Source organism: Mesoplodon densirostris, chromosome 10 (assembly GCF_025265405.1).
Source record: "Mesoplodon densirostris isolate mMesDen1 chromosome 10, mMesDen1 primary haplotype, whole genome shotgun sequence".
NCBI lineage: Eukaryota > Metazoa > Chordata > Mammalia > Artiodactyla > Ziphiidae > Mesoplodon > Mesoplodon densirostris.
This window is the reverse complement of record NC_082670.1, coordinates 58230803-58257455: the sequence shown is the minus strand read 5'-3', so window position 1 is coordinate 58257455 and position 26653 is coordinate 58230803. Positions and strand designations below refer to the sequence as shown.

The 26653-nt window shown below is 35.4% G+C and overlaps 1 protein-coding gene across 3 annotated transcripts in view; it reads left to right on the top strand.

Moving 5' to 3' along the window:
- Window positions 1-26653, top strand: part of CLASP2 (cytoplasmic linker associated protein 2) — a 181849-nt gene that overhangs the window by 112733 nt on the left and 42463 nt on the right. For 2 of the 3 annotated variants that reach the window (XM_060110135.1, XM_060110134.1), the window contains exons 19-24: window positions 4900-5001; window positions 10905-11075; window positions 11650-11757; window positions 16722-16828; window positions 19875-20119; window positions 22792-22855. In XM_060110135.1, coding sequence (XP_059966118.1) covers window positions 4900-5001; window positions 10905-11075; window positions 11650-11757; window positions 16722-16828; window positions 19875-20119; window positions 22792-22855 — 797 coding nt within the window. Of the gene's footprint in view, window positions 1-527; window positions 552-2428; window positions 2447-4899; window positions 5002-10904; window positions 11076-11649; window positions 11758-16721; window positions 16829-19874; window positions 20120-22791; window positions 22856-26653 lie in introns of all 3 variants that reach the window. The other variant, XM_060110136.1, reaches the window with a different exon arrangement.

The following is a 26653-nucleotide window of genomic DNA, read 5'->3' as shown; positions in this document are numbered from 1 at the left end:
GAGAAATTTAGTTGTTAGATTTATCCATATTTCAGGTCTTAAAGGGACTGAAAGTACTAAGAAAGGATGGGGTGAGGAAGCAGCAACGCAGTAGACAGAGGATAAAGGATGAGACAGCTAAATTTAGAGTAGAATTTGGGGGTGTGCTCTAGCCTGTAGAGGAAAAGAGAAAGCAAGGCAAGGTGACTCTTAGATTAGGAGAAACTCAGCAGACCCAAGCAAGAGGTTTGTCTGACGGTGCAGGGGTCCAAGGTTGGGACATGGGCTTCTCTAACTTATCTAGGCTAGTGAAAATCAGACTTATTGTCAATTCAATTCTATATATATATAATTTTTTGGGGGTATTTTTATCTCACAAAGAAACCTCATTTTGTTTAATCTCCTAGTATGTTTTAGTTGAAAACAAGCTTCATATATACGTGTATGCTATGAATTCTGTGTTCTTAAAAATAATGTTTTCCAGGGGTTATAAAATCTTTTTCTAACATACTAAGTTTTCTTCTGTTCTTTGCTTGCTCTTTCATCAGAGGATACTTCTGACAAGATGGATGGTAAGAACTTCCTTTTCTAATTCACCTAAAAAATTTTATGGCTCTTGGATTCTACATGATACCTTTGTTCATTCTCTTAAGTTCTGAAAATAGGCTGCTTATGTGGCAGCACTCTTAATGAGAAAATGGCTATGTAATTCTCTGATTGAATTTTGGGTTAGACATATCCATTTTGGGTTTTTCAGTTTACTCAAATACTAGGTTACTGTTTGTTATAAGTTAAATCAATTTTCTTAATTTTTTTTACCTGAGCTCTTAGAATATTCTTGATTTCTTAAGTCTTTCTCTGAAATATTAGATTCAGAAGAAGGGAAAGGAATCTCATTAGTTACTTGATTCAGTTCTTTCGTTTAATAACTCTGATACAGAGAGAGACAAATGACATATTTTACAGATTCATATGGTTATTTATGAAAATGAAATGCAAGTCACAGATGCTGTCTTTCAGAGAGTGAGTTTTAAATTAACATTTAATCAAAATTGAACTTACTTTGAGCTATGCCTTTTTAATTTCAGTATTTAGTTTATCTTTAGTTGCTTGATCCAGTATGGTCATTTTTATCTGTATGGTATTTTTGTCTAACACTAGACTGTATTATCCATACTTGCCCTTCACTTCATCAGATACCGTAATGTTATCTAAGAACTTGAGCTTTTTTATAAGAACTTGTAAGAAGATCCTGAATCTGAAAGTCACAGTATGAGATCTAGGGAAAATGGAAAAGTATGTTTTTCTGTCAATTATTACATAAACTCTGAAACTGGTATACCTTCCATTCTGATGAAATGGAAGATTTATTTAATCTTAGGTCGGGTACATGAGTGTTACTTATAATTAGTCTCTGTGCTTCTGTGTGTGTTTAATATATTTCATAAATTTAAGAAATTATTAAATGAAAGAAAACCTAACCGAGAGATAGTTTCTATATTTCAAACCATTCAATATCACTTCTAACACTGAGATTCTAGATCCTTCAAAAACAAATTATTCTCACATTCCAGATCAAAATGTTTTCTTTTTTGGGTCAGAAACATCAGCCTATTTGAGGAATCACCTGTGTTATGTGATGTGTTACTCTCACTGATGTTTAATCCTGTGTTTTAAAAAAAAAATCTATATACACACACACGGAGAAACATCTGTTATTGCCCTATAGTAGTAGTGAGTTTGTTTTTTTTTGGCTGTGCCATGCAGCTTGTGGGATCTTAGTTCCCCGACCAGGGATTGAACCCAGGCCCTCAGCAGTGAAAGCGTGGAGTCCTAACCACTGGAGTGCCGGGGAATTCCATTTACTTGATCATTTTTGCTAGTTTTCATTGACATCTTAGGGAGTACAAGAATTTTTGAATAAATAACTAATGGGTTGATAGGTCTTTGTAATGCTTTGGTGAAAATACTGGGTTAATGAGACCTTGGTCATGGATTTGATTCCCATGTTTGTCAATTAGTTTTCTAGTTCTTTTATGGACTACCTTTTGAAAATGCACAGAAAGAATTCTTACATTGGAAAGATCTATAAAAATCTTCATTTTGGAGAGAGCAATGAAAGTTGCATCTTTCTTGAGTAATTAATTTCTCTAATTTTCTTCACCATTTAAAATTTCAAGTATGAAGTATAGCAGACAAACGTGTTTGTTATAGAATTTTGCTATTTTTAATTGTCTAGTTTTAACCTTTTTTGTGCTATGAGTCATTAGGTTACCTCAAATTTTCTTTTATCTCAAAATGAATCTTTTAAAAGCTAATTTAAGGCTATCGAACTAGAAAGTTTTTCTTTTGCCCTTTTGTTTTCGTTGGGTGGGAGGCGTGAGGAAGGTTTTAACATCAGCATTGGCAGACTTTGTTGAAATGTTATTGTTTTATTTCTCTTATTTAGGAACAGCATCTGAAGATGGTAAGAATTATACATTTTGTTAGTAACACAAATACCTCTACATTAATATTTTCATTGGTAGGAATTAAATATTAAAAACTAAACTAGGCTAATTTCTTTGCAAATCTGTATAATTTGCGAGCTGTGGTAGCTTTTACATTTCATGTTTGGTTGTGTTAGTTATACACGTGGATTTTTTTTTTAATCCTTCATCCTGGAGTTTTGCTTTGTATCTTGGACCATCTCATTCTAGAAAAACGTAAATGCTTTAACATGTTTAATAATATCTAGTATAAAGTTACATAGTTTCATTTTTTTCTGGTAGTGACATTAATGCTTTTATTTTGTGTCTTTTAATTTATGCCAATTCATTTATACTTTGAGAGTGCACGTGCCATTGCTTTATCGTCTTTAAATATCCTCAGCATTTAAATGCATTTATTTTGTCAGCTTTTAAATGTATCTTTGATTTTGAATCAGTGACTGGAGAATTGCATATGATTTGAATTTGGGATTACAAAAACCTTGCTAGATATAATACTTTATTTTACTGAGCCAGTTTACCTTTTAAAAAATTATTTATTGCTTTTTGAATTTGTAGAAAGGAAAAAAATCAGTTTTTATATTTATCCTGCCTGAAGGCTGTCTTATTAAGCCTCTGATATGAAACACATTTTTTTTTCCTAAATTTTACATGGATGACATTTTCTTGTGATACACAGTTAAGTAGATTTAACATTTTGGAGGTCTCATACTTACTCTGATATATTTGAAATATTTTCATATTTTAAGTTTTAAATTAGAGTACTAGTTTCTGGCACTGTGGCATTGTAATTTAGAATGGTAGTATCAAAATACTTAATTTATCCTAATTTCTTTGTTGTACTGGATACATTCTGCATTTCAAAAATAATAATTTTTTTCTATTTTACTTCTTAGTCAGGAGAACATTGTGTCCTATTCTAAACAGACTCTGTAAAAGGGTGAAAGTCCTGAATTATGGGCTTTTTAGGGGCCTCAAAGAAGTTGATAGAATGCTAGGATCTACCGACTATACTTCTCCCTTTGCTTCATTTTATTCCTAGTTCCTAATTATTCTCTTATCTCCCCTCACTCATTTCTTAATATTGTAATTTTTCCTTACTCTTTAGTGTATGTTTTCCTAATTACTATCACCGTACCAGGCTAGCCCCTATATTGCTGGGGGGGGGGTTGTTTGTTTGTTTATTTTTGGCGGCTTTGGGTCTTTGTTGCTGTGTGTGGGCTTTCTCTAGTTGCGGCGAGCGGGGGCTCCTCTTCGTTGCGGTGTGCAGGCTTCTTATTGCAATGGCTTCTCTCATTGTGGATCACGGGCTCTAGACATGCAGGCTTCAGTAGTTGTGGCATGTGGGCTCAGTAGTTGTGGCACACAGGCTTAGTTTCTCTGCAGCATGTGGGATCTTCCCGGACCAGGGCTCGAACCCGTGTCCCCTGCATTGGCAGGCGGATTCTTAACCACTGCACCACCAGGGAAGTCCCCAGCCTCTATATTGTGATTGCCCTAAAAGTTGTGCCTTTTAACTAAAAAGTATTTTGAGTCCTTCTTTATGATCATGTTTGGTATTGGTTCTGATTTGATAGTGATTGAGACTGTTGCTTGAGAATACCAAAGTACCTGCTAGTAAGATATTTTTGTTTTTTCTAATGACAGTTTACTTAAGCACTTTGGTAAGCATTATCTCCTTTGGTTCAAGAGCTCTAGAAACATCTTGCGGCTTGGTTTTGTGGAGGGGGATGAGGCAGTAGTAAGAGAAGAAAGGAACGCAACGTGGAGGTAGAGAAGGAAATGTGTGTAGAAAAGTGCCATCTCTTTGAGAATTGGTATTTCCTCGAATAATTTTCTAAATGAAATTGGTTAGTTGGGGGAAGAGAAGAGTAAACGTGTCCATGTACATCTGTAGTAATCTCATGTTTAGCACAGAATATAAAAAGATATTTTACCTAGTATTGTATCTTCTTGCAGATCTCTTTAGAAGTACATTTTCAGTCAGAAATATTGGGTTGTTTCCAAGATTAGCTTGTATTTTAAACTACAGGGTGGATTTGAGAATAAATTAAATTTCATGGAAACTGAAATTTAAAAATTGGAACTACCAGTTAAGAATAAGTGCATGCCTGTGGTAATTATCTTAATTATAACTCTACTTTACTGGACTAATAATATCAAACTGAGAATGGAGATCTTTTACTTTGACTTTATTCTTACCCGTAAAGGAAAGTTAGCTTATGGTGCAACACGTAAAAAGCAGTATGTATTTTTAAAATTTTAAGAGAACTATAATCTTATAATCTGTAAGCGAAGGTTACATTAGTACAGAATTTAACAATACTTGAAAAGCACACCCAATTAGAAAATTATAGTGAGATTTTTTCCTCATTACTAAATATTATTATAGAAAAAAGTCTTTAATTATGTAAATAATTTTATTCCTTAGGCCGGGTGAGAGCAAAGCTTTCAGCACCACTTGCTGGTATGGGAAACGCCAAGACAGATTCCAGAGGAAGAAGTCGAACAAAAATGGTGTCTCAGTCACAGCGTACGTATTGCCTATTAGTTCTCCCATATTTCTAATATGTTAGGATAAGCGTATTCCTTGTATGTTACTGTATGAAGAGATTGACCAGTGGAAAAAGACAAAACTAATTTCAAAAAAGACAAGCCACATACTGAGTTCTTGTTCTGTACTTTAGGTTCATCATCACCTGACAAAAATGAAGGTATTTTTTTTTCAATGTTTTGGGTCAGTTGTGCATGTTTTGGAATTTTTGGAGTGGGTGTTGTCTTGTCTTTGGTGTGTTATTAGGGCTGCATCATTGATATCTGCACTTAGAAAGAAAAACTTCATCTGCTATACAGACTTGCATGGAGATATTTTAAATAGCACAAATCTTTTAACATTAAGGTTTTCACAGTCTACTCTGAAACTTGTAAACATGGAAAATTGTGCTTTTTAGAGGCAAAATAATTGCCGTATGTTAGCATCAGATCTGGTTGCATCTAGCTAATGTTGTTCAAGGGCAGATATGTGGTATCTTTGTGCTCTCCCTGAAATCTGTTAGAGAATGTAGTTAGCATTTTTGGCAGGTATATACTGATTCATAAAGAGGAAACGAATTGAAATGACCAGTTTTGTTATATTCCTTTTTAAATTTAAGATTTATGTTTTTGCCATTTCATTGGAAGCTGAGTTTCTCATAAGCACAATTATTAAAAAGCACAATTTTGAATTCTAGGTAAAATGAATGATCCATTCCTATATATTCCAGAATAGTAATATATACACTTAAGGCATAATTAATTTAAAAGAGTTCACATTCCTTCCTTATCAAGAGATTTTCCTTAGCACATACCTCTTAGAACAGGAATTTTTTCTAGGGAGGTAATTCTGGGGTTCTTCTATATACTTGGCCATTTTGGAAAGAAATAGATGTAGCTATCTTCCACTGTTGTTTAGGTGACTCTTCCAGGATATAGATGCCCAATTTGTCTGTTTTTTTAACTTGATTCTTGAATCGTGGAATCAGCGAAAGGAGCTGGGCTTAGAGGGGGTCAGGGCAGTGATTAGACAAGTCCGGCCTAGCAGATTCTCCTCTTTCCAAAGTCAAAAAATCTAGACAGAGTAATGATGGGAGCACTCAACAAGAGTCCTAAAAATAAGCAGAAATGCTTAGTAAAATTGGTTTGCAAATTGAGGGTTATTTACAAATAGGAAAACATAGTGAATGCCCTCTGGGTGAGAGCTCTTCTCCCAACCAAATTAGGAATAGATCATACCACATTCTTCCCAGATCTTATGTATTTTTAGGGTAACTGTTAAAGTAACTTAATCTTTAGCAGTATAGCATAGTAGTTTAGAGCCTTGCTATTCCAAATGGGGTGCACAGACCAGCATCAGCATCACCTGGGAAATGTACAATCTCATGCCACCACAGATCTACTGAATTCAGTCTTTAACAAGATCATCAAGTGATTTGTGTTACAATCAAGTCCGAGAAGTATTGATTTAGATCATGGATTTGATCCATGGCTTTTCCAGGTTATTTAAAGTTTCTGTATTTCTATATACTTCTACTGTAACCAGTAAAATGAAGAGGATAATCTCACAGGATTGTTGTGAGAATTAAATTAGTATTTTGCCTGTGCACAAAGTATGTGCTATATATTTTAGCTGGTGAAATTGATGTCCTTGTTTTTCTTAACCTAATGTCAACTGAATTCTATACTCCTATTGTGCACTTCTTTGTTGTTATTTCTTATGGCCTTCAGGAAACAAAAATAACGGTGAAGTCAGGAAATTTAAAGCAGAAAGAAAAATAATGGTGGCAACCAGAAACTGTCTGTATCCAGCATCTTAAGGATAAAACAATTTTATATGAGATATTTTACTGAGTTCTCTTCTAAAGTAATACTAAGACTGAACTCATGGCAGAGATTCAAAGTGCTTTGTGTATGTTTTTTTAATATATTACTTAAGGAACTCCCTTTTAAGTGTATTATAACTACTGATCACTTCAAGAGAATATAGAATAATTTTTTTACATTTGGTTTTTCACTTTGAAACCCAATCCACAACACTTGAAATCCTCTCCTAGAGTGTGAGAACATAATGATAGATTTTTAGACCTAGTAGGATTTTAAGATCAGAAGACGTTCCCACTATAAAATCACTTAGATTTTAAATCATATTGGTGAGGTTTTTGTTTATTTGCCTGCTTATTTATTTGAATGACTTTTTTCATTTCAAATTCTTTTGAAAAAAGATATTGTGGCCTTGTATAATTTGATGCAAGTTTCTTTACACATATTTGCACAGAAATATTGCTGTGCTCTCCATCTTCACTTCGTTGTGAAGTAATTCATTAGGGTTTGCATGGTCTTTTCCATATTTTTATATCACCATTTAGGAAAAAAATAATCTCTTGGGTCAAAGCAGGTATGTTCTGATGGCTAACCAAAAATAAATAAAAACAGACCCAGTGGAGAGACTTCCAGACTTAAATGTTTACGTAAAGATTGTGTCTTTTGTTGTTGGTAGTGACTGATTATGTACAAATGATTGTACAGCCTGTCAGAAATTTTGTCTCTCCACCCCACCCCTCTACTGTTTGGTTTTTTTTCCCTGTGTGTCTTAAGAAAGATAAAACCTGTAGCTTTTTCATGTAATTTTTCTTCAGCTAGAAGATATTGTAGTTCTTCCTTACCTATAGTTTTTAAATTAAATGTTTAAATTATAAAAATTTAAACATTTAATTATTTAGCTTTTAGACTATCAGTAGAAGAAAAGCTGAAGAATTTACATTTACTTTTGCACCTTCATTTCATCTGCTTTGTACCTGAGTGTCTGATTTCAGTTTATCAGCTAAAAACTACTAAATGTTCTGCTTTTGTTACAGACATCAATGGTTTTGGGATTTTTTTTAAAGTTTGCTTTTTTTGCTTTAGAATTTTTTATTTTCTAAGAACTGACTAAAGCTTTCTTATTTCCATCTGCCATTCATTTTAAATCTGCTTCTTCCCTCTTCATGGATTATAACCCTTACCCTAACTCTGCCTTTACACTTGTTCAGGATCACAATCTGCTAATACCATTGGTGGTAAGAATATATAGACTTTATGTGTGCATCTATTGTTTCATCACCTATTTTCATTATCAAGAATGGGTTCTATTCAGCAGAAATTCTTAACATTTAATATTATTTTATTCTGTAGCCATTATTGGGGTAAAAATCACCAATTATGATTTTTCTTTGACCTGTCCTTATTTATTACCAAAACCCTGGGTTTTTTAAATTATCCATGTTGATGCTATAGGTGTAAACATTCAAAAACGAAGGAGCTATAGCAATGCCTTGAAAACATCTCATAAAAAGTATAAAATGGTAATTTGAAAACTTTAGGCAGCACAAGAGAAATTAGATATCTAATTTCAAATTTCATAAATTAGAGTATTTTCTAGTAGCATGCTATTCCCTAGGTACATCATACTCTTTTTCATCAACTATGTGGTTTTCCTAGAAGAAATAATTAGCCTTGGTAGTTCTTTTGCTGGGGAAAGAGCCTTGATATTTTCTTCTAAGTATAAATAATTCCAAAATGGGTTGCAGGTACTGGAATTAACACACTGTTGGTGGGGGCCGGGGGCGGGGGCGGCCATTGGAGAAGAGCGGGTAATGATTAACACTGCCAATTTTATTTCCCAGGAGAGGGCATGAATTAATTTAAATATATAGAGAGTGAGCTTGCATAGTTTTGATAAAGTCAATAAATCTAGAATAGGTAGCGTGATTACTCTGCTTCTATACTATATGTTTCCTCTCTGCTGAATAGATCCACATTTCAAGGAATTCTCCAGTCTCCTACCAACACTGTCACCCCCTAAACTTACATTAGTTTTAACAGAATAACGTGTTGTATGTGTTCAGTTCATAATTTATACTTTTTATATTGTTGCAAGTGTTCCCATAAAATATTCCATCAGCTTATCCTGCATTGTGCGTTTGTAGCATGTTGGGTGTTTGGGTGTTTTGGTGTGTATGTTTAGTTTAGATGCTGCATGGAGAAAATAGGTGCCTTGTGAGTATCTCTAAGGTTATAACTGAAAGAAACTTGATTTAAAGATTCTTCACCTGAAATATCATGAAACAATTCAAATGAATCATCATTTTTTTTTTTTTTTTTTGCTGTACGTGGGCCTCTCACTGTTGTGGCCTCCCCCATTGCGGAGCACAGGCTCCGGACGCACAGGCCCAGCGGCCATGGCTCACGGGCCCAGCCTCTCCGCGGCATGTGGGATCCTCCCAGACCGGGGCACGAACCCGTATCCCCTGCATCGGCAGGCGGACTCTCAACCACTGCGCCACCAGGGAAGCCCCAAATGAATCATCATTTTAAAGTACACTTGTATAATTTCCCTGCAACAATTTAGAATTCCTTCTACACAGATAACAAATTGCTAATGTCATCGTAAACATTGATTTGTTTTACAGTATTGCTATAACCAGCGGAAGATGAGTTTCATTTTGTGTGCTAATAAAGTTTAGGAATTAAGCATGAGTTTAAATTGTATTCAGGAAGACCATGCCAAGAAAACGGTAGCCAGGGTCACAGATCAGCAGCCCATGAACCACGTGCAGCCTGCCTCTATTCATGTATTATTTGGTCTACACAACATGATAAAAAATCAGGAAATGTCAAAGCGTTCATTTAAAAAACAAAAAAGTCCCAAAATGTAGCCAGTATTACCTCAAGACAGAGCTGGCTTGAACTAAAAAGTCACCACTCCCTGCTTTACACTCAGCACTGCTCCCTGGTTGATGTTCCCTGCTTGTCCCCATTGGCTTTGACTCTTTAATCTTTGCTCTGTGGAAGTGAAGTGTCATTGGGTAAGATTATACCAGGTGAGCAGTGACTGTGGAGAAGTTCCCAACAAAGAGGAACCGTTGCTTTCATGAAGTTTTATTTAAGTGCAAGTTTAACTTTTATAATGCTACCATCCAGAATCTAGAGTTAAATTATACCTTGGAGTTATCTAGTTCATTTTCCTTTTCAATGCAGACAAAAAATGTTTTGATTGACAAGGAGCTTATCCCCTTAAACACTAACGTGTGCAATTCTAGTTTAAAAGCATGTTTCTTAACTTTTTTTTTAACTCTTACCCCAATCTCTGAGATTTTGTCCAGCTCCCTTTCTCTATCCCTGACCACGTATCCTTTGTCTTCCAAGACTGAAAATCACTGGTTTAGAAAGGGTCTGCCTTCTTTGACATTTATTTGCCCATTAGTCGTGTTTTACCCTCAGTATACATCTACTTGGCAGACTGGCCACCCAAGACCCCTTTGCTGTTTGACGGCAAATAGCAAAATGCAAGTTTCTTTTTCAGCTGGCCCAACTCTGTAAACATTTAAAATTAAATCTTGTAAAAATTCAAAAATATACATAGTTGCAAGATAACCTTGTTATGCCCATTTAGAGGCATCTCAGCAGGCAAACTTTTAACAGGAAGCACATTTTCGTTACCATATTCTTAACAAAAATGATAGCAGTAATAAAATTATTAATATTTTCCTTTTAAATGTATAGCTTTTTAACATATAGCTTTAGCTGCATGAAATGTATTGTTAGATAAGTTATTTCTTTGGAAATATTTTCTACTATTCATGTTCTGAAAAGCATAATAGTGTTGTCCTTATTAAACATAGCATCTTATACTCCCCAAACTGAAAATATATTTACATGATTTACCATTCAATTCTAGTATATATAGTATACCTTTTTATTCCAGGTTTTGAGTATATATAAACCTTCCTCAGTCTAACTCCTTTGAACTTAGAACTGCCATTCCATCACAGTTTTCTCAGGTGTACTTCTTGAATTTTTATCCTTTCAACAAGTTCTCTTGGAGTTCACATCTTAACATTTGTGTGTGTGTTTGGTGTTTAGCTGGCAGCCGGTCTGGGTCTCCGGGAAGAGTTCTGACCACAACAGCCCTCTCCACTGTGAGCTCTGGTGTTCAAAGAGTCCTGGTCAATTCAGCCTCAGCACAGAAGAGAAGCAAGATACCACGAAGCCAGGGCTGTAGCAGAGAGGCTAGTCCATCTAGGCTCTCAGTGGGTAAGATTTTTGTGCAAAACTTGGGACCTTGTATTTCTTTAGTATTTCAGACATTGAATACTTCAATTTAGGCACTTTAAGTTAGAGAAAAACAACTTAAAATTCAAGGACAACTGAAATATAGCTTAAAAATGGAATTAGATATCTTATCTTGAAAGTATAATTCATTTATATTTTAAATCTTTTTATTTTAGTAAAATATCATTTTACTCTTCTAATCACATACAAACTAGAAGACTGTATTCAAGAATTTTAACTGTATTCCTGGTAATGCTTCATCAAAAAAAATTTCTTCTCAACCTTAGAAAAAACTTATTTATTAGTTTTTAGGAAAGAAAAGAATAGGGACTTACCTGCTGATCCAATGGTTGAGACTCTGCACTTCCACTGCAGGGGGCATGGTTTCGATCCCCGGTTGGGGAACTAAGATCCCGCATGCTGCATGGAGTGGCCAAAAAAAAAAAAAAAAGAAAAGAAAAGAAAGAAAGAAAGAAAAGAATAAAACCAAAATATCAAAAATACAAACTCTATCTCCTGTTTACTCCCCTTCTGTGCTGCTGTTGCTTCATACCAGCCCGAAGCAGTCGTATTCCTCGACCAAGTGTGAGCCAAGGGTGCAGCCGGGAAGCCAGTCGGGAGAGCAGCAGGGATACGAGTCCTGTTCGCTCTTTTCAGCCCCTTGGTAAGTGTTTGGGCAGGTGTGAGGCATATTGCTTTCCTGTTGTGTTCCTACCATCTGATAACCTCAACACACCCTGGATTTAATTGATGATTTCTTCAACTGTATCTTTTCCTCTATCTCTTTTCTTTTTAAAGACAGTAGGAAGGAAATTATATGTTTGGGCAATTCCTTTGACATTTATCTGTCTTAAATGAGCAAGTTAGACATTGGATAAACAAATTGCCTTCATAATCAAGTAAATATCATACAGATTTAAACTACAGAATATTGAATTCAAGATTTTTCTTAACAAATCTCCCTATAAAATTTAAAGACAATATTTAAATATTTACACTTAAGTGAAATATGGACTATTTAGTTTGATAAAAATAAAGACTTTCGTCCTTTTTAGCAGAAATATTAACATTTCACCTTAGATATTTCAGATTACTAGAAAGAATGCTACAAAATAATATATGAACTACTTATTAAAATGGGAGGGATTAATATTTTTACAGTATTTTACAATTTAACAACATTTCCCATGCATTAGCTTATATCATGTCATTGCTGTGAAACCCGTCTGTCCCTGATTATAGAGATTGTATTATACCCTCGATTATAATACTATATTTACCTCAATTATAAAAATATTAAATGATTTTTTAAAAACTAAATATTTTAGAGTAATTGGAGAGGCAGAATTTTTTATGTTGAAAATCTTTAGAATTTCTGTGTGGTCCTCAGCATTTTAACTAATACTTTGTTTATATGCACTTACCTATAGCCATTTCAGGTCTTTTCTTTTAATTCCATAAAATGTAGGTTACTGTAATACTTAAGAGAGTTGCAGTTCAGACTTTGTGACACTTACGTAGAACATAGTTGCACTCATTATTTATTGGAGTTATTATTTCCTTCAATAGTCACGTTAGTATAGAATTTCTAGAGATTAATTTCTAGTTCTTTGGGCCATTTGGCTCAACTATATCACTACTAGACTATCTTATACTGACCCTTTGAGCTAGGAACTCAGGCAGGGGGATCCTCAACCCTTGTTTGTGTTCCAGTCCCAAGTGCCAAAGAGTTTCCTTCTATACTCTGCCAGAGGTAGATTTAGTTCATGTACAATATACAGTAGGCTTAGTCTGTAGAGTATCTGTGTATGTGTGTGTATACATGCACACACACATACATATATATATATGGTACATCCTCATGCATATATGTTTAAAAATGAAATAAATCTTACATTTGTATAAAGTAAGCATGCCACCTTGAAGAATCGAAGGAAGTAGAGTGGGTGTGTGGTAGTTTAAGAGCGTATGTTCTAGGGTCAGATGGCCTGGTTGATACCCCAGCTGTGTAGCTGTTTTATACCTGGGTTTTTCCTTATCTGTAAAGCTAGAATAATAATAGCATGTAGTTCTTAGCATTGGCTTTGAAGACACTGTAAAGGAGAGAATACATGGAAACTGTCCCTCAGAGCAGTGTTTGCACACGGTGAGCACATGGTTATCACGGTCATCGTCACTGCTGCGACTGCTCTTCCCAGTCTTCCCCCTGGAACAGTGCTTGCTTACCTGCAGTTAGTTGTGTGACACATCAGTGGCAAGGATCTTAGATTTTTTTAACGGTATAATACTTACATTTGTATAATGTAGAATTAGTAGAAAATGTGAGATATCGGGAAGAAACAAAAATAGGTTTCTGTACTGTTTAAACCTGTACAATAGTCAGAGATTAGAGGAAATTTATAACCAACTTCTAATTACTTAAAAAATAAACATGTTAATATGCCTTTTTTTAAAACATCTTTACTGGAGTATAATTGCTTTACAATGTTGTGTTAGTGTCTGCTTTATAACAAAGTGAATAAGAATGTATACATATATCCCCCATCCCCTCCCTTTTGCTCCTCCCTCCCACCCTCCCTATCCCACTCCTCTAGGTGGTCATGCCTATTTTTAAAGAGATATGTTGTTTAGTCATTGATCTTCTAGATTTATCTCAAAGCCGCCATTTGGCAATTTAAATCATTTAAATTTTATTATTAAAGGAGGCAGTTTTCCCAATTGTGATGAAACATCCTATTTGGTTTAAAGGTGGTTAAACCTTTTAATCATATAGTTTTAGAAGAATTGAATTTTATAGCCCTTTATTTACATATGGATATTGCATAGTAAAGGTAGCAGATTAATCCTGTTTATTACACAGAGATGAAGATAGCATTCCCAGAAATCAGATTGTCCTTTTCATTCCCATTTTCTGCCATATTTGCCTACATTTTTCTCTTTCTTTATTTGGTGAATCCTTTAGTCACCTCTGACTTGAATATGGCCATTCAGCAGATGAATCCCATAGCTTGCCATTTATTCAGTTGTAACACAAGGCCAGCCAGCATCAGGGCCCTAAAACACCAGAAATAAATCAGAGCTAAACAAAGATGAACTCTGGAACTCACACTCTTAGTTTCCGGAACCAAGATTCATAAAAAGGCTTACATTATTACAAGCACGTGAGTGTTATCTTCAGCCACAGATAGCTATTGATTTCAAAAGGTTTTCAAAATTTTTTTCATCTATTGAAGCATTTCCATATTGCTTCAACTCTTCCTTATCATTTTAGAAATTATTCTGTTGGGTAAAATTAAAACTATATATTAGTATGTCTTACTAATGATACCAATCACCTTTCAGGATCTGTTAAACATTTTATGCAACATTCTCTCTTTAATCCTGTCTCTCAATCTTTTTGATCATTTTCTTATTCATTAAGGTCCTGTGGCAAAGGAAAGAGTAATTCATGTAATAAAAGTATTTTAACTGTTCTCATTAATATATCTGAAGCAGAGTAACTTTTTTTTTTTTTTTTTTTTTCTTTTTTTTGCGGTATGCGGGCCTCTCACTGTTGTGGCCTCCCCCGTTGCGGAGCACAGGCTCCGGACGCGCAGGCTCCGGACACGCAGGCTCAGCGGCCATGGCTCACGGGCCCAGCCGCTCCGCGGCATATGGGATCCTCCCAGACCGGGGCACGAACCCGTATCCCCTGCATCGGCAGGCGGACTCCCAACCACTTGCGCCACCAGGGAGGCCCCCAGAGTAACTTTTAAAATGAGTAATATGTTTCATTAAATAATAAAATGATTTTTTCCTGGCTTATTTGTTTGTGTGTGTAAGAAAAAGACTGACTTTATGATGTTATGAAAATCAGGATTTTAAGATCTAAGATTTTAAATATCCTAAATTTAGATTTAGAGAGATGTCATAAATATAAGGAGAAGTCACAGGTTTTTAGGTTTTTTGATTAAATTGTTAATACTCCCCTTTTTTGGTGCTCAAAATTTGCTTTGATATTTAACTAATCTACTGAATGCAGAACTTATATACTGTGAACCATTATAGAAAACATTTATGTTAACATAAATGAGGTATGTTATCTTTTGAACAATGTAAAGATGGTATGTGTACTATTTAAGAGCAAAGGCCTTGAAAGACTACAGATACTGAGGTGTGGCCTTGATGAAATTAATTAACTTTTCTGTGTGCTTTAGTTTAGCTACTTGTAAAATTGAATAGTAACAACTGCCTCACTGGGTTCAGGATTAGAGGAGATAGGATTATTATTGGTTGCTATTTACCATAGTGGTTTTTTTTTTGAAACTACAGTGTTCATTTTTTTGTCTCATGCTTGTACTTTTGACATTTCCTTCCATTTGAATACTTAATTTTTTGTCTCCTGTGAGCTTATGTCTGTCCCCTTAGGTGTAAGATCTGTTGTGTGTCAAGGAAGATACTGCAATGCAAGTGTTCAGTTGCCCTAGTCTAAGGCAATATTCTGATCCTTAACTATTAATAGTAATACCATTGTGAACTAACTCTCCTTGCCTGACTGTAGTGCTGCCACTATTCCTTGTTTCTGTAGTAATAGATGAGGTTTGTATGGTCCTGTTATTCCAGCCTCCAGACACCATTCCAGATCTACTGGTGCCCTCTACGCCCCCGATGTGTATGGGGCCTCAGGTGAAGGATGAGTACATTTTCACTATCATCTGTGCATTCATCTTAAGTTTTTTGTCCTTGTCAGTTTCCATTGAGTAATCATGTTTTAAAATTGATTTGTTTTATTTACATTTAATTTGTTGGAGAGTAAGTCATTTGTGGGTTTTTAAAAAACTTTTCCCCCAAGTAACTTTTTTCCCTTCAGCAATCTTATTTGAACATTTTTCTCACTGCAGATGGGCATTTTTCTTTTGTATAACCTAAGTTATGTCATTTTAAAATATAAAATTGTTTTATGTTCTCAGTTATGTACTTCATCTTTGTGTATATGTTTAAAAAAAAAACCAAAATGGTGGATGAAGTGTTTTAATTGTAAATGATGATATATTGTAGAAAGTAGTTGAGAGGAAGAACCCATCTATGTTTTGTCTTTACATGCCTCAGAGTGTCGGGCAATAGTAGGTCCTTGACAAATATCAAATGATACATCTTAGTTACAGAATGAATCAGCCTATCTTGAAGGAGAAGAGATAATAATTGGAGGGGTTTTCCCTTGTAAATTCCTGGCGTGCCTTCCTTGAGCTCCCTGATTGTTACTGGTTTGAGAATTGATCTTTGTTCTGGGCTACTCTGTGGCTCAAGCAAACAGATGAGATTTGCCTGACTGATAGAGCTAGATTAATTACAGGGCTATAGACTTGCAAGCCCTTAGTTGGCCAGCCATGCTTTCTTCTGTCTTCTGGTGAAAAATATATCATAGCTACTATTCTTTAAATTTACTTCCCACACACTGTCAGTGATTTTAATTGCCTTTGCCCTTTTATTTGACCAAAAATAAATGTACCCAGAGAATACAGTATTGCTTTTAAAATGCTTTGCCCCATTGGTTTTTTTTTCCTCCTCTTAAGGATCTTAAAGTTTCCAACGTGACCCTGTTACATTTATGGCTCTCTCAAAGCTATTTTCCTTCTTCTGGTGAATTAGGTCCAGGGTATGGGATCAGCCAATCAAGCCGACTGTCATCCTCTGTCAGTGCCATGCGAGTCCTGAACACAGGTTCCGATGTGGAGGAGGCAGTAGCAGATGCCTTGGTACTTTTCTCCATTTCCTTATCTTTACAGATGTTCCAGCTGTGAAACTAATGTATGAGTGAGCCAATCCACAAGTGTGGGAAAGGAGATGGGAAAATTCTTGTGGATTAAATCTAGGAAGATCAAATGTGGGCAATGTAAAAAGCAAAACAGTATAATTAATTCTTGATCTTTATTAACTGCCAAATTTTTAAGCCAGGGCCCATAGTAATTGATGGGATGTCAGGAATATAAATATTGATATTGTTAATATGGTGATTTTTTTATGTACTGTAATACACTGAGAATAAAGACAGATAGATTAGTATATAAATATGTACACTACAAGTATGTAATTTCAAGTTTAGCTTAACCTTGGGGATTTAGGGATTGTTTTAGTTTGGTGTACAGTTTTGTTTAGTCTTTTACTTATTTGTATTTTCTGAGCTGAGAGAAAGTACAACTTCAAAACAAATTATATTTAAGATATCTTTCTGGCTCTTTATACCTGACACATTAAACAGTGAGGCTTAAAAACATAATCCATAGATCTATGATGGTTTGTCAGAAGAGTGCTGTTCAGATATCACTGTAGTTTTTCTCACTTAAAATTATGAAGGAAGTATTAGAAACAGTGATTATAATTGGCTTTTGCCTTTTTCCCAAGTGAGTTCAACATGATAATTTCTCTTTCAAATTATGATATTAATCCTATATTTGAGAAGTAAGCATTTACTCAGTTTTTTACACAGAAGTTATAAAGGTGTCATCTTTGTTTTGAAATTTAAAAATACATTATGCCTTTTAAAATTACATTATCACCTCTTAACCAGTGTTGATAAAATATTTGCCACATATATTTGAAAAACAAGTTTTTAAAAATATTCATTGATCATAGCTGTAATATATTAAATGTAATCACGTGTAGTTCTAACAGTCTGTATGTGCTGAATTTTTCTCTTTACCTTAGCCATCTGATTTTTCTAATCAGTATAACTAAGTAGGAACTTTGTTCTCTTGAGCTTGGGACATATTGATCACATCTTGTTCCAGTGATATTAAATCAGTCATACATTTTAAATTACTACTCCTCATCAGTGTATTTCTCAAATTATGTTTTTTAATTTCTTGTAAGTGGATGATTTACTAGTTAAATTCTGCTCACATAAATTTTATGAATTGAATGGATTATTCTTGAACTATTACTTGTTATAAGATGTTGTATTTGATTTATATGAGGAATATTTAGCCACCAGGGCTAAAAGCTGAATCCCAATAATTTGACTATGAATACTTCCATTATTTGCATAACATAGATATTCCAGTTATAACTATCAGTTTTTAGGAAAAGACTATCCAACTATTAAGTCTAATTGGACCTAGGGAAAATCATAGAAATAAAATTAACTTTGGAAACAACAAAAGGATCCAAATAGGAAGAAGACTTGAGTTTCTTTGGAAAACTGGTTATGGGAGTATTTCTGTAGCTTAGATTTTTTTCTTTGGACTAAAGGATATTGACAAGTTAAAGATATATTCTCCTAATAAGCAGTTCTAATGTATCTATATATTTAAAAAGTTAATGTTTCTAATTATGGGCATTGTTTATGCCTACTTCACTGTGCTATTTAGCAAAATGTTTTTCATTATTTTCAATTTTTCTCTTTAAAAATCTGCTCTCAGCTCTTAGGAGACATACGGACTAAGGTATAGACATTGCTGTTTTCTGACATCTTATGATACCATAACTTTTTTTTCTTTCCTTCATCAGTTTAACAGATGATAGTCTTGTATAAAAAATTCAAATGGAAGTAATAAAATCCTTACATATACATCATTTTTCTGTATATATGATTATATGATTATCAACAGGGAGATAGTGCTTAAGTAGAGTGTCCTATGGGGGTTCTCATCCTTTAAGCCTGATTACTTTGTACAAATGCGATGATGTCATTGACACTGATGTCTATAACAAAACTGGTCTTGAAGACCAACACAGGAAATACCACATTTTTGCCATTCTAAATTAAGTTGGTGCCTCTAAAATCAATTTAGTGATGGAAATTATAAAACTATTTTTAATTGAGTTCAAGTTATATTTCTTTTAGATTTTAAACTTGGAGAATTTAAGTCACCTGGAGCTGTGTAAAATTATTGTGCTTAAATGTTTCTTAGAAATATCTTCACTGCTCACCAGCCTAAATTCAAGTATCAGATTACATAAAGATTTATTTCTAATTCTTCCAAAGAAATCTCAAGTAAGCTATTTATTCTGTCTCATTTCACTTTTAATATTCAAAGTAAAATTAGCAGTTACATTTATTAAATAATAAGCTTCAGATGTAAAGATCAAAGGAATCTAAATATGCTTTCTCATAAATATTGAAATAGACAGTATAGACACATTGGGAAGAACATGGAGGACCCTCCAGGAGCTTGCCTCCTAAAAGTAAGAGTAAGCAAAACAGGCTCTCATCATTCTCTGTATTTTGCTTCTCTAGGAAATGTCAGGGTTAGGTACAAGAGAAGAAAGAGTGGCAAGACAAGTGATAGTAGAAGTGAAAGGAGAATAGAGGAAAGAGAAGGTTGAGAGACAGAAAAAAATAGAACTTTACATGGGGAAACATGTTTTTCTGATCCATTGCCCATTTTCTGATCCATTCTCATCCTTTAAAAAGGTAGTAATTTCTTCTTAACAACTCAGAATTTTAGTACAGAGTCCATTCGTTTATACTCTTGTAGTTCTTTTTGGTTTTCCAGCAAAAGGAAAAAGAAAAGGAAGAACCCCATGTTTTTAGTGCTCCCCACTTTACATATCTGACTTCCATACAGTAGTCTTATTCTGCTTTTACCACTCCCCATAGTTAAACAATATTTCATCATCTACTAACTCCTAAAACATGTTTTTTGAAGAAAAACTAAATATCAACATTTTATTATTACAATGATTAGCAGCATGCTTTACACTGATTTTTAAACAAAAACCAGTCTTTATGGTCAGTAGAAATTTGTGAAATACCAGCATATTATTTTAGCTACCACTAATGAGAGTCTTTATGTGTAACAGAAAAAACCTGCTCGAAGAAGATATGAATCATATGGGATGCATTCAGATGATGATGCCAACAGCGATGCATCCAGTGCTTGTTCAGAACGCTCCTATAGCTCTCGGAATGGTAGTATTCCTACATACATGAGGCAGACAGAAGATGTGGCAGAAGTCCTCAACAGATGTGCTAGCTCCAACTGGTCAGAAAGGAAAGAAGGCCTCCTGGGTCTGCAGAACTTACTAAAAAATCAGAGAACGCTAAGGTGAGTTATATTGTCTTTAAAATAATTGTCCTGTCTGGTTAGCACTTTTTGACTTGACTTTTTCATAACACTTTAAAGATACTGGTACAGGCTCATACGTGTCCTGAATTCAGAAGGTGACATCAAAATATTTTCCCAAGCCTTAATCCTTTAGGACCATCTATACTATTGTTACTTTTAAAAGTTTTAATTAACTTGCTCTATTTAAAGAAACATTCTAAAAGGAAACTTTTTATTCACAAATAGATGTTAAATGAAAAATGTTATTAATTTTTTAATGAAAATAAATAATAAAATATGCATAATATTAAAGCTGACTCATTATTAAAATTCATTCCTGATAAGTTTTTCAGTGAGATGAAAGAATATTTATGCTCATTTGGAAATGAAGGTATATTCTTGGTGTTTGTGTAATATTTGAATCTTGGTATAATATGAAATGGATTTGGAGTGAATTTCTCTAAGAACAGAAATTTAGGGACATCCCTGGTGGTCCAGTGGTTAAGACTCCATGCTTCCACTGCAGTGGGTGCGGGTTTGATCCCTGGCTGGGGAACTAATATCCCCCATACTGTGTGGTGTGGCCAAAAAATAAATAAAGTTAAAAAAAAAAGTTTATATTGGTTTTTAGTTGGGTTTGATTCGGTTTCCTTTCTTAATGGCTTGCTTGCTTTTCCTCTCTAAATTCTTTATTTTTTAAAATTTATTTTATTTATTTTATTTTCATCTGCGTTGAGTCTTTGTTGCTGTGCGTGGACTTTCTCTAGCTGTGGCAAGAGGAGGCTACTCTTTGTTGCGGTGCACGGGCTTCTCATCGCGGTAGCTTCTCTTGTCATGGAGCACGGGCTCTAGGCACGCAGGCTTCAGTAGTTGTGGCACGCGGGCTCAGTAGTTGTGACACACAGGCTTCGTTGCTCTGCGGAATGTGGGGTCTTCCCGGGCCAGGGCTTGAACCCGTGTCCCCTGCATTGGCAGGCGGATTCTTAACCACTGCGCCACCAGGGAAGCCCCTCTTTATTGTTTTTTATATGTGTAATGTTTTAAATCTCTATGATCTATCCCTTTAAGAACATAGTTTCAAAACGTAAGGTAGGGCTTCCCTGGTGGCGCAGTGGTTGGGAGTCCGCCTGCCGATGCAGGGGACACGGGTTCGTGCCCCGATCCCGGAAGATCCCACATGCCGTGGAGCGGCTGGGCCCGTGAGCCATGGCTGCGGAGCCTGTGTGTCCGGAGCCTGTGCTCCGCAACGGGAGAGGCCGCAGCAGTGAGAGGCCTGCATACAGCAAAAAAAAAAAACGTAAGGTAGATAGCTAGTGGGAAGCAGCCGCATAGCACAGGGAGATCAGCTCGGTGCTTTGTGACCGCCTGGCGGGGTGGGATAGGGAGGGTGGGAGGGAGACGCAAAAGGGAGGGGATATGGGAACATATGTATATGTATAACTGATTAAATTTGTTATAAAGAAAAAAAAAAGAACATAGTTTCAGAAAATTCATAAGTTTGAGTGTGGTGGAAAATAGCGGGCCACTTCCTGACTTGATACCTGAAATCAGAGTTTGATTTACTAGCTGAGTGTTTATTTTAGGAAGTATTAGAACTATATAATTTAAAATAAGTGTTTATCTATATACTTCCTAATATATTTTAATGCTTTCATATCACAATTCATGAATCACTACAATAAATCATCATACTGTTGTTCCCAACCCTATCAAGTTTAGATTAGTATTAGGTTCAGTATATAATTTTAAATGGCAAGGAAATAGTCATAGTTTAGAAAGATTTTAGCCCTCAGGTGGCAAAATTTAAGAAAACATCATAGCATTTAAAGGGATAAGATTCATGTGCTGGGAATGTCATCTGTATACTTTCCTCTGTTGTGCTACATTAATAAGGTACAGTTTTATTTCTTTTCATATAACTTTCAACCTTTAAAATAGTGTCTGTTACTACAGAATTATTGTTGCATTTGATAAATTTTTATTTAGCCCTGACTAGTAAATCCCACTAATTTCTCATTTAGGAGGGATGATTTTAGCTTTTTTTTTTTTTTTTTTTAAGAAGCCCAGGGCTTCCCTGGTGGCGCAGTGGTTGAGAGTCCGCCTGCCGATGCAGGGGACACGGGTTCGTGCCCTGGTCTGGGAAGATCCCACATGCTGTGGAGAGGCTAGGCCCATGAGCCATGGCCGCTTAGCCTGCGTGTCCGGAGCCTGTGCTCTGCAACGGGAGAGGCCACGGCAGTGAGAGGCCCGCATACCGCAAAAAAAAAGAAGCCCAGTTATATGTAAGGTCACTTTTTTTTTTTTAGGCTGTGTTCGGTCTTTGTTGCTGCACGCTGCTTTCTCTAGTTATGGCGAGCGGGGGCTACTCTTCATTGCAGTGTGCGGGCTTCTCACTGGTGGTGGCTTCTGTTGTGGCAGAGCACGGGCTCTAGGCGAGCGGGCTTCAGTAGTTGTGGCACACAGGCTCTAGAGCGCAGACTCAGTAGTTGTGGCTCACGGGCTTAATTGCTCTGCGACATGTGGGATGTTCCCAGACCAGGGCTCACACCTGTGTCCCTTGCATTGGTAGGTGGATTCTTAACCACTGCGCCACCAGGGAAGTCCCTGTAAGGTCACTTTTAAATGACTTCTTCCTACAGCAAGATATTAATTCCACTTTATTATTTTGACAGTCGAGTTGAACTGAAAAGATTATGTGAAATTTTCACAAGAATGTTTGCTGATCCTCATGGCAAGGTATGTTTTAGTATTTAAGATTACTCCTATAAGGTGTCATTATTGTATTGCCCCAAAAAAGAAGTGAATAATAACAAAAAACTATAAGCCATTTTTGTTTTGTTATTGCTCTAAAATGGCAATGATCTTTTCAAACATAATTGAAATTGAGTATTTGATATCATACTTAATTTAGAAATTGCTCCCTAGTAACTGTTTAAGCTTCTCCAAAGAGAGATTATCTGAGACTATAAACTGAAGAATATATAGTAACATGCAAAACTCTTATACACTTAGGGTGAGTATTTGAATTTCTAAAAACATTTTACTATTTGTAAAGGAAATAATTGGGGTAAGTTGAAACAAGTTGCTAACTTTTTATTCAGTTTCCTTCTCTATTAACATAAATATATTCTTCTTTTTTTTTTTTTTTTGCGGTATGCGGGCCTCTCACTGTCGCGGCCTCTCCCGTTGCGGAGCACAGGCTCCGGACGCGCAGGCCCAGCGGCCATGGCTCACGGGCCCAGCCGCTCCGCGGCATATGGGATCCTCCCAGACCGGGGCACGAACCCGTATCCCCTGCATCGGCAGGCGGACTCTCAACCACTTGCGCCACCAGGGAGGCCCAAATATATTCTTAAAAGAGCAATTTTGTAGAAAAGAATTGCCATTAAATAACAAAAAGCACAAAATATGGCTTCACCCATGGTTTGTTAGTAATATAAAAGAAGCATTTCATATATTGAAATAGTTCATAAAAATCTTCAGAACTTTGTTCAGTTTTTAATGCGGATTAAAATGTATTTAAGTACTTATGCATAGTCTGCATGTATACTGTGAAATTTTGCTTTAAAATGTAAAATTTTGTTGTAAAATGGACTCATTTATTCTGTTTTCAGCAGTGTGTTTGACAATGGTGAAACTTTATTCAGTATCTTCCTTTAGGACACCAGGTGTCTACATGAGAGTTTCTAACCTAAGTGAGAGAGAGATGTGGAAGGGAAATCATAAGAAAGATATTAACAAATTTCACTTTATTGTTTTTTTTAATTGTCTTCACTTTATTGTTGCACATGTCATTTCCCCCTCATTTTTTTTCTATTTTCAATATTTTCGTTACTTGTGACACTACTTAAAGATACTAAAATCCTACTCTATACATAAACTGAAATCCAGTTAAGAATTATAAATTGCTTGTACTTTAACTTCTAAAGATTATCCTTTTATCAGAAGGTATATTTACTTTATCCAAGAATGCAAGGTCCCATTAAAGACAAAGATTAAAGTACACTAAGTTTACAACTTTCAAACTGAGCATGTAGATAACCATACCATTTTATACTGATATTACTACCACTAATTACAGCTGCAAGAATTGCTTTAATGGAAAATTTTCTGTAAATCCTGAACAAATTAGCTGTTGACATTTTTTGTTAGCAGTATGAGCCAAAGGACAAGACAATTATGATCTGGGTGGACCTATTTTATTAAATGATGTTTTAATTAATAATCTCTACAACTTTTTAAAATAGAGTTTTAAAACATCTTCAAAAGTAATAAAGTTCATCTCTACTAGAAGGTATGAGAGTGTAAGGCTAGATTATTTCTTGAAGTCACAGTTTTTTATTTTTTGTTAGGACAATAATGCAATTTAGTTGGATCCTAGGATTTGCACAGTAATAAAGAGAAACACTTTTTTAAAAAGTCTCTTGAAGAAAAAATTTTTTAAATAAAGTGAATGTTAAAATTTAAAAAAAAAGTCTCTTGAAGATCAAGTAGGAAAACCAGGTTTGATGTTGGTGAAAGCACAGATGTTTGGCCTCCCTTAGTAGATGTAGAGAACCAGCCACAATCCTTCCGAGAGTTTTCGGGAAGAAGACTTTTTTTTTCTGTGCGATTTTATAACAACATACAATTCTTATTGATCCATCGGCTTTGTTTGTTTGTTTTTGGTTTTTTTTTTGGGTTAGTTCAGTGAATACACATGTAAATGGAAGATTTTATTTAATTCGTTTTTGTTCAGCTTTTGTTTGGTGATTGTCCATCAGAGACTCTGCCAGTAATGTAATTCATTAAGAATAAACTGGATATATCACCATACTGTGCTGAGTTAAAAATATCAGGGTTTGATTTGAGCTTTTGCATCATATCCTTATATTATTAAAATAGCATATATCCCCCCCTTTTTAATTTTATAAAGTACTAACAGTCCAATCATTAGGATCAAGCAGCTGTTTTTGATGCTTTCTTTTCTTTCCAAGTAAAATTTTGTTCTCTATCAAGAGTCAGCCTTTTTTGTTTGTTTGTTTTTCCCTATAAAGGGCCAGGTAGTAAATATTTGTAGCTTTGTGGACCATAATGATCTCTGTCACAACTACTGAACTCTGCCATTATAGCACAGAGGTACCTATAGACAATATCTAAACAAATGACCATGGCTGGGTTGCCATAAAACTTTACTTATCAACATTGAAATTTTTATTTTCATAAAATTTTCATGTGTCACGAAATAGCCTTTTCTTTTGATTTTTTTAAAAAAACATTTTAAAATGTAAAACCATTCTTAGCTCTGAGACCATAGTTTCCCTACGCCTGTTCTATACAGTCAACTCTGGTCATTGACAGTAAAAGAGAATATGTTCAAGAACCTCTGCTCATGCTCATGCCACTGGTTGAAGGTTAAGCCTGTTGAAGGGAAACAATGTACTGGCCCCTGCTGGGTTAAATCAGCCCTGTTATTCCTGTATATTGTGCCATTCTCCATTTCTGATCTGTGATTTTTGTCTAAAAGCCCAGTGCTGCCTTGCCTTTTCCTCTAGTTTTTTTCTTCTGTCCTCCACAGAGACTGTGTCAGATAGTCTTTCCTCAGAACTCCAGCCCTGTCCACCTCTCCACCCATCTCATGCCCCAAGCATATGTCCTGGCCTCTTAGCTTACCAAGAAAATAGAAGCCATCCAGCAGAAACTCCATTTCCTATCTCCAAACTAGCAAAGTTAACTGCACATAAGCCCATTCTTTCCACCTTTTCTTCTATGGAAATGGCAGGAGGTCTTACCTTGAAACTGTTGGTAGCCACATAAACATGTACTCTGTTTTTTGCTAACATGGTCTCATCTGCTTGGTCTTCCAGGAATTTTTCATAAATTTCAGTTTGCTGTTTGACATCCCTTTTTATTTTTCAACCTTGTTGTGAGTTTATCCGGCATATCTTTTCTGACACTTTAAGGAAAGGGATGTGGGAGAGGTGGAAGAGGGGTGTTTTCTGTTGTGCCTGATCCAGTCTTCCTCACAGTAGACACCCTCTCTTTTCAGACACTTATCTCTCTGCTTGTTTTACTTACGTTTGGTGCTGCTTAGAGCATTGCCTTAGGCCCTCCTTTTTCACTCTGTACCTTATCTGAAGCTTAAGTCACCCACTTTATCCTAATGACTCTCATATGGTACTTCCAGCCCACATTGTTCTCCTGCACTTACTTAGTTACATGCCTTTTGCTCATCTTAAACCTCAAAACTACTTTTCCTCCTGCATTGCTTTATCTCATTAGATGAAACCACTATCCTCTCATTGCTCAAGTGAAGAATTTGGGCATTATTCTAGAAATTTACTCAGTCGTAATTGATTCAACCTTCTAAACATTTCCATTCTCAGTGCTAATTCAGGGCACAATCATCTTTGGCCAGCTGCACCTCCTCCCCACCTCCTATCCCTAAATTCTCTTCCACACTGCATCTTTGAATAACCTTTCTAAAAGGTAAATCTTCTCTACTAACTTAAAACCCTTCAGTGACTACTCATGACCCTCAAGAAAATATTCAAA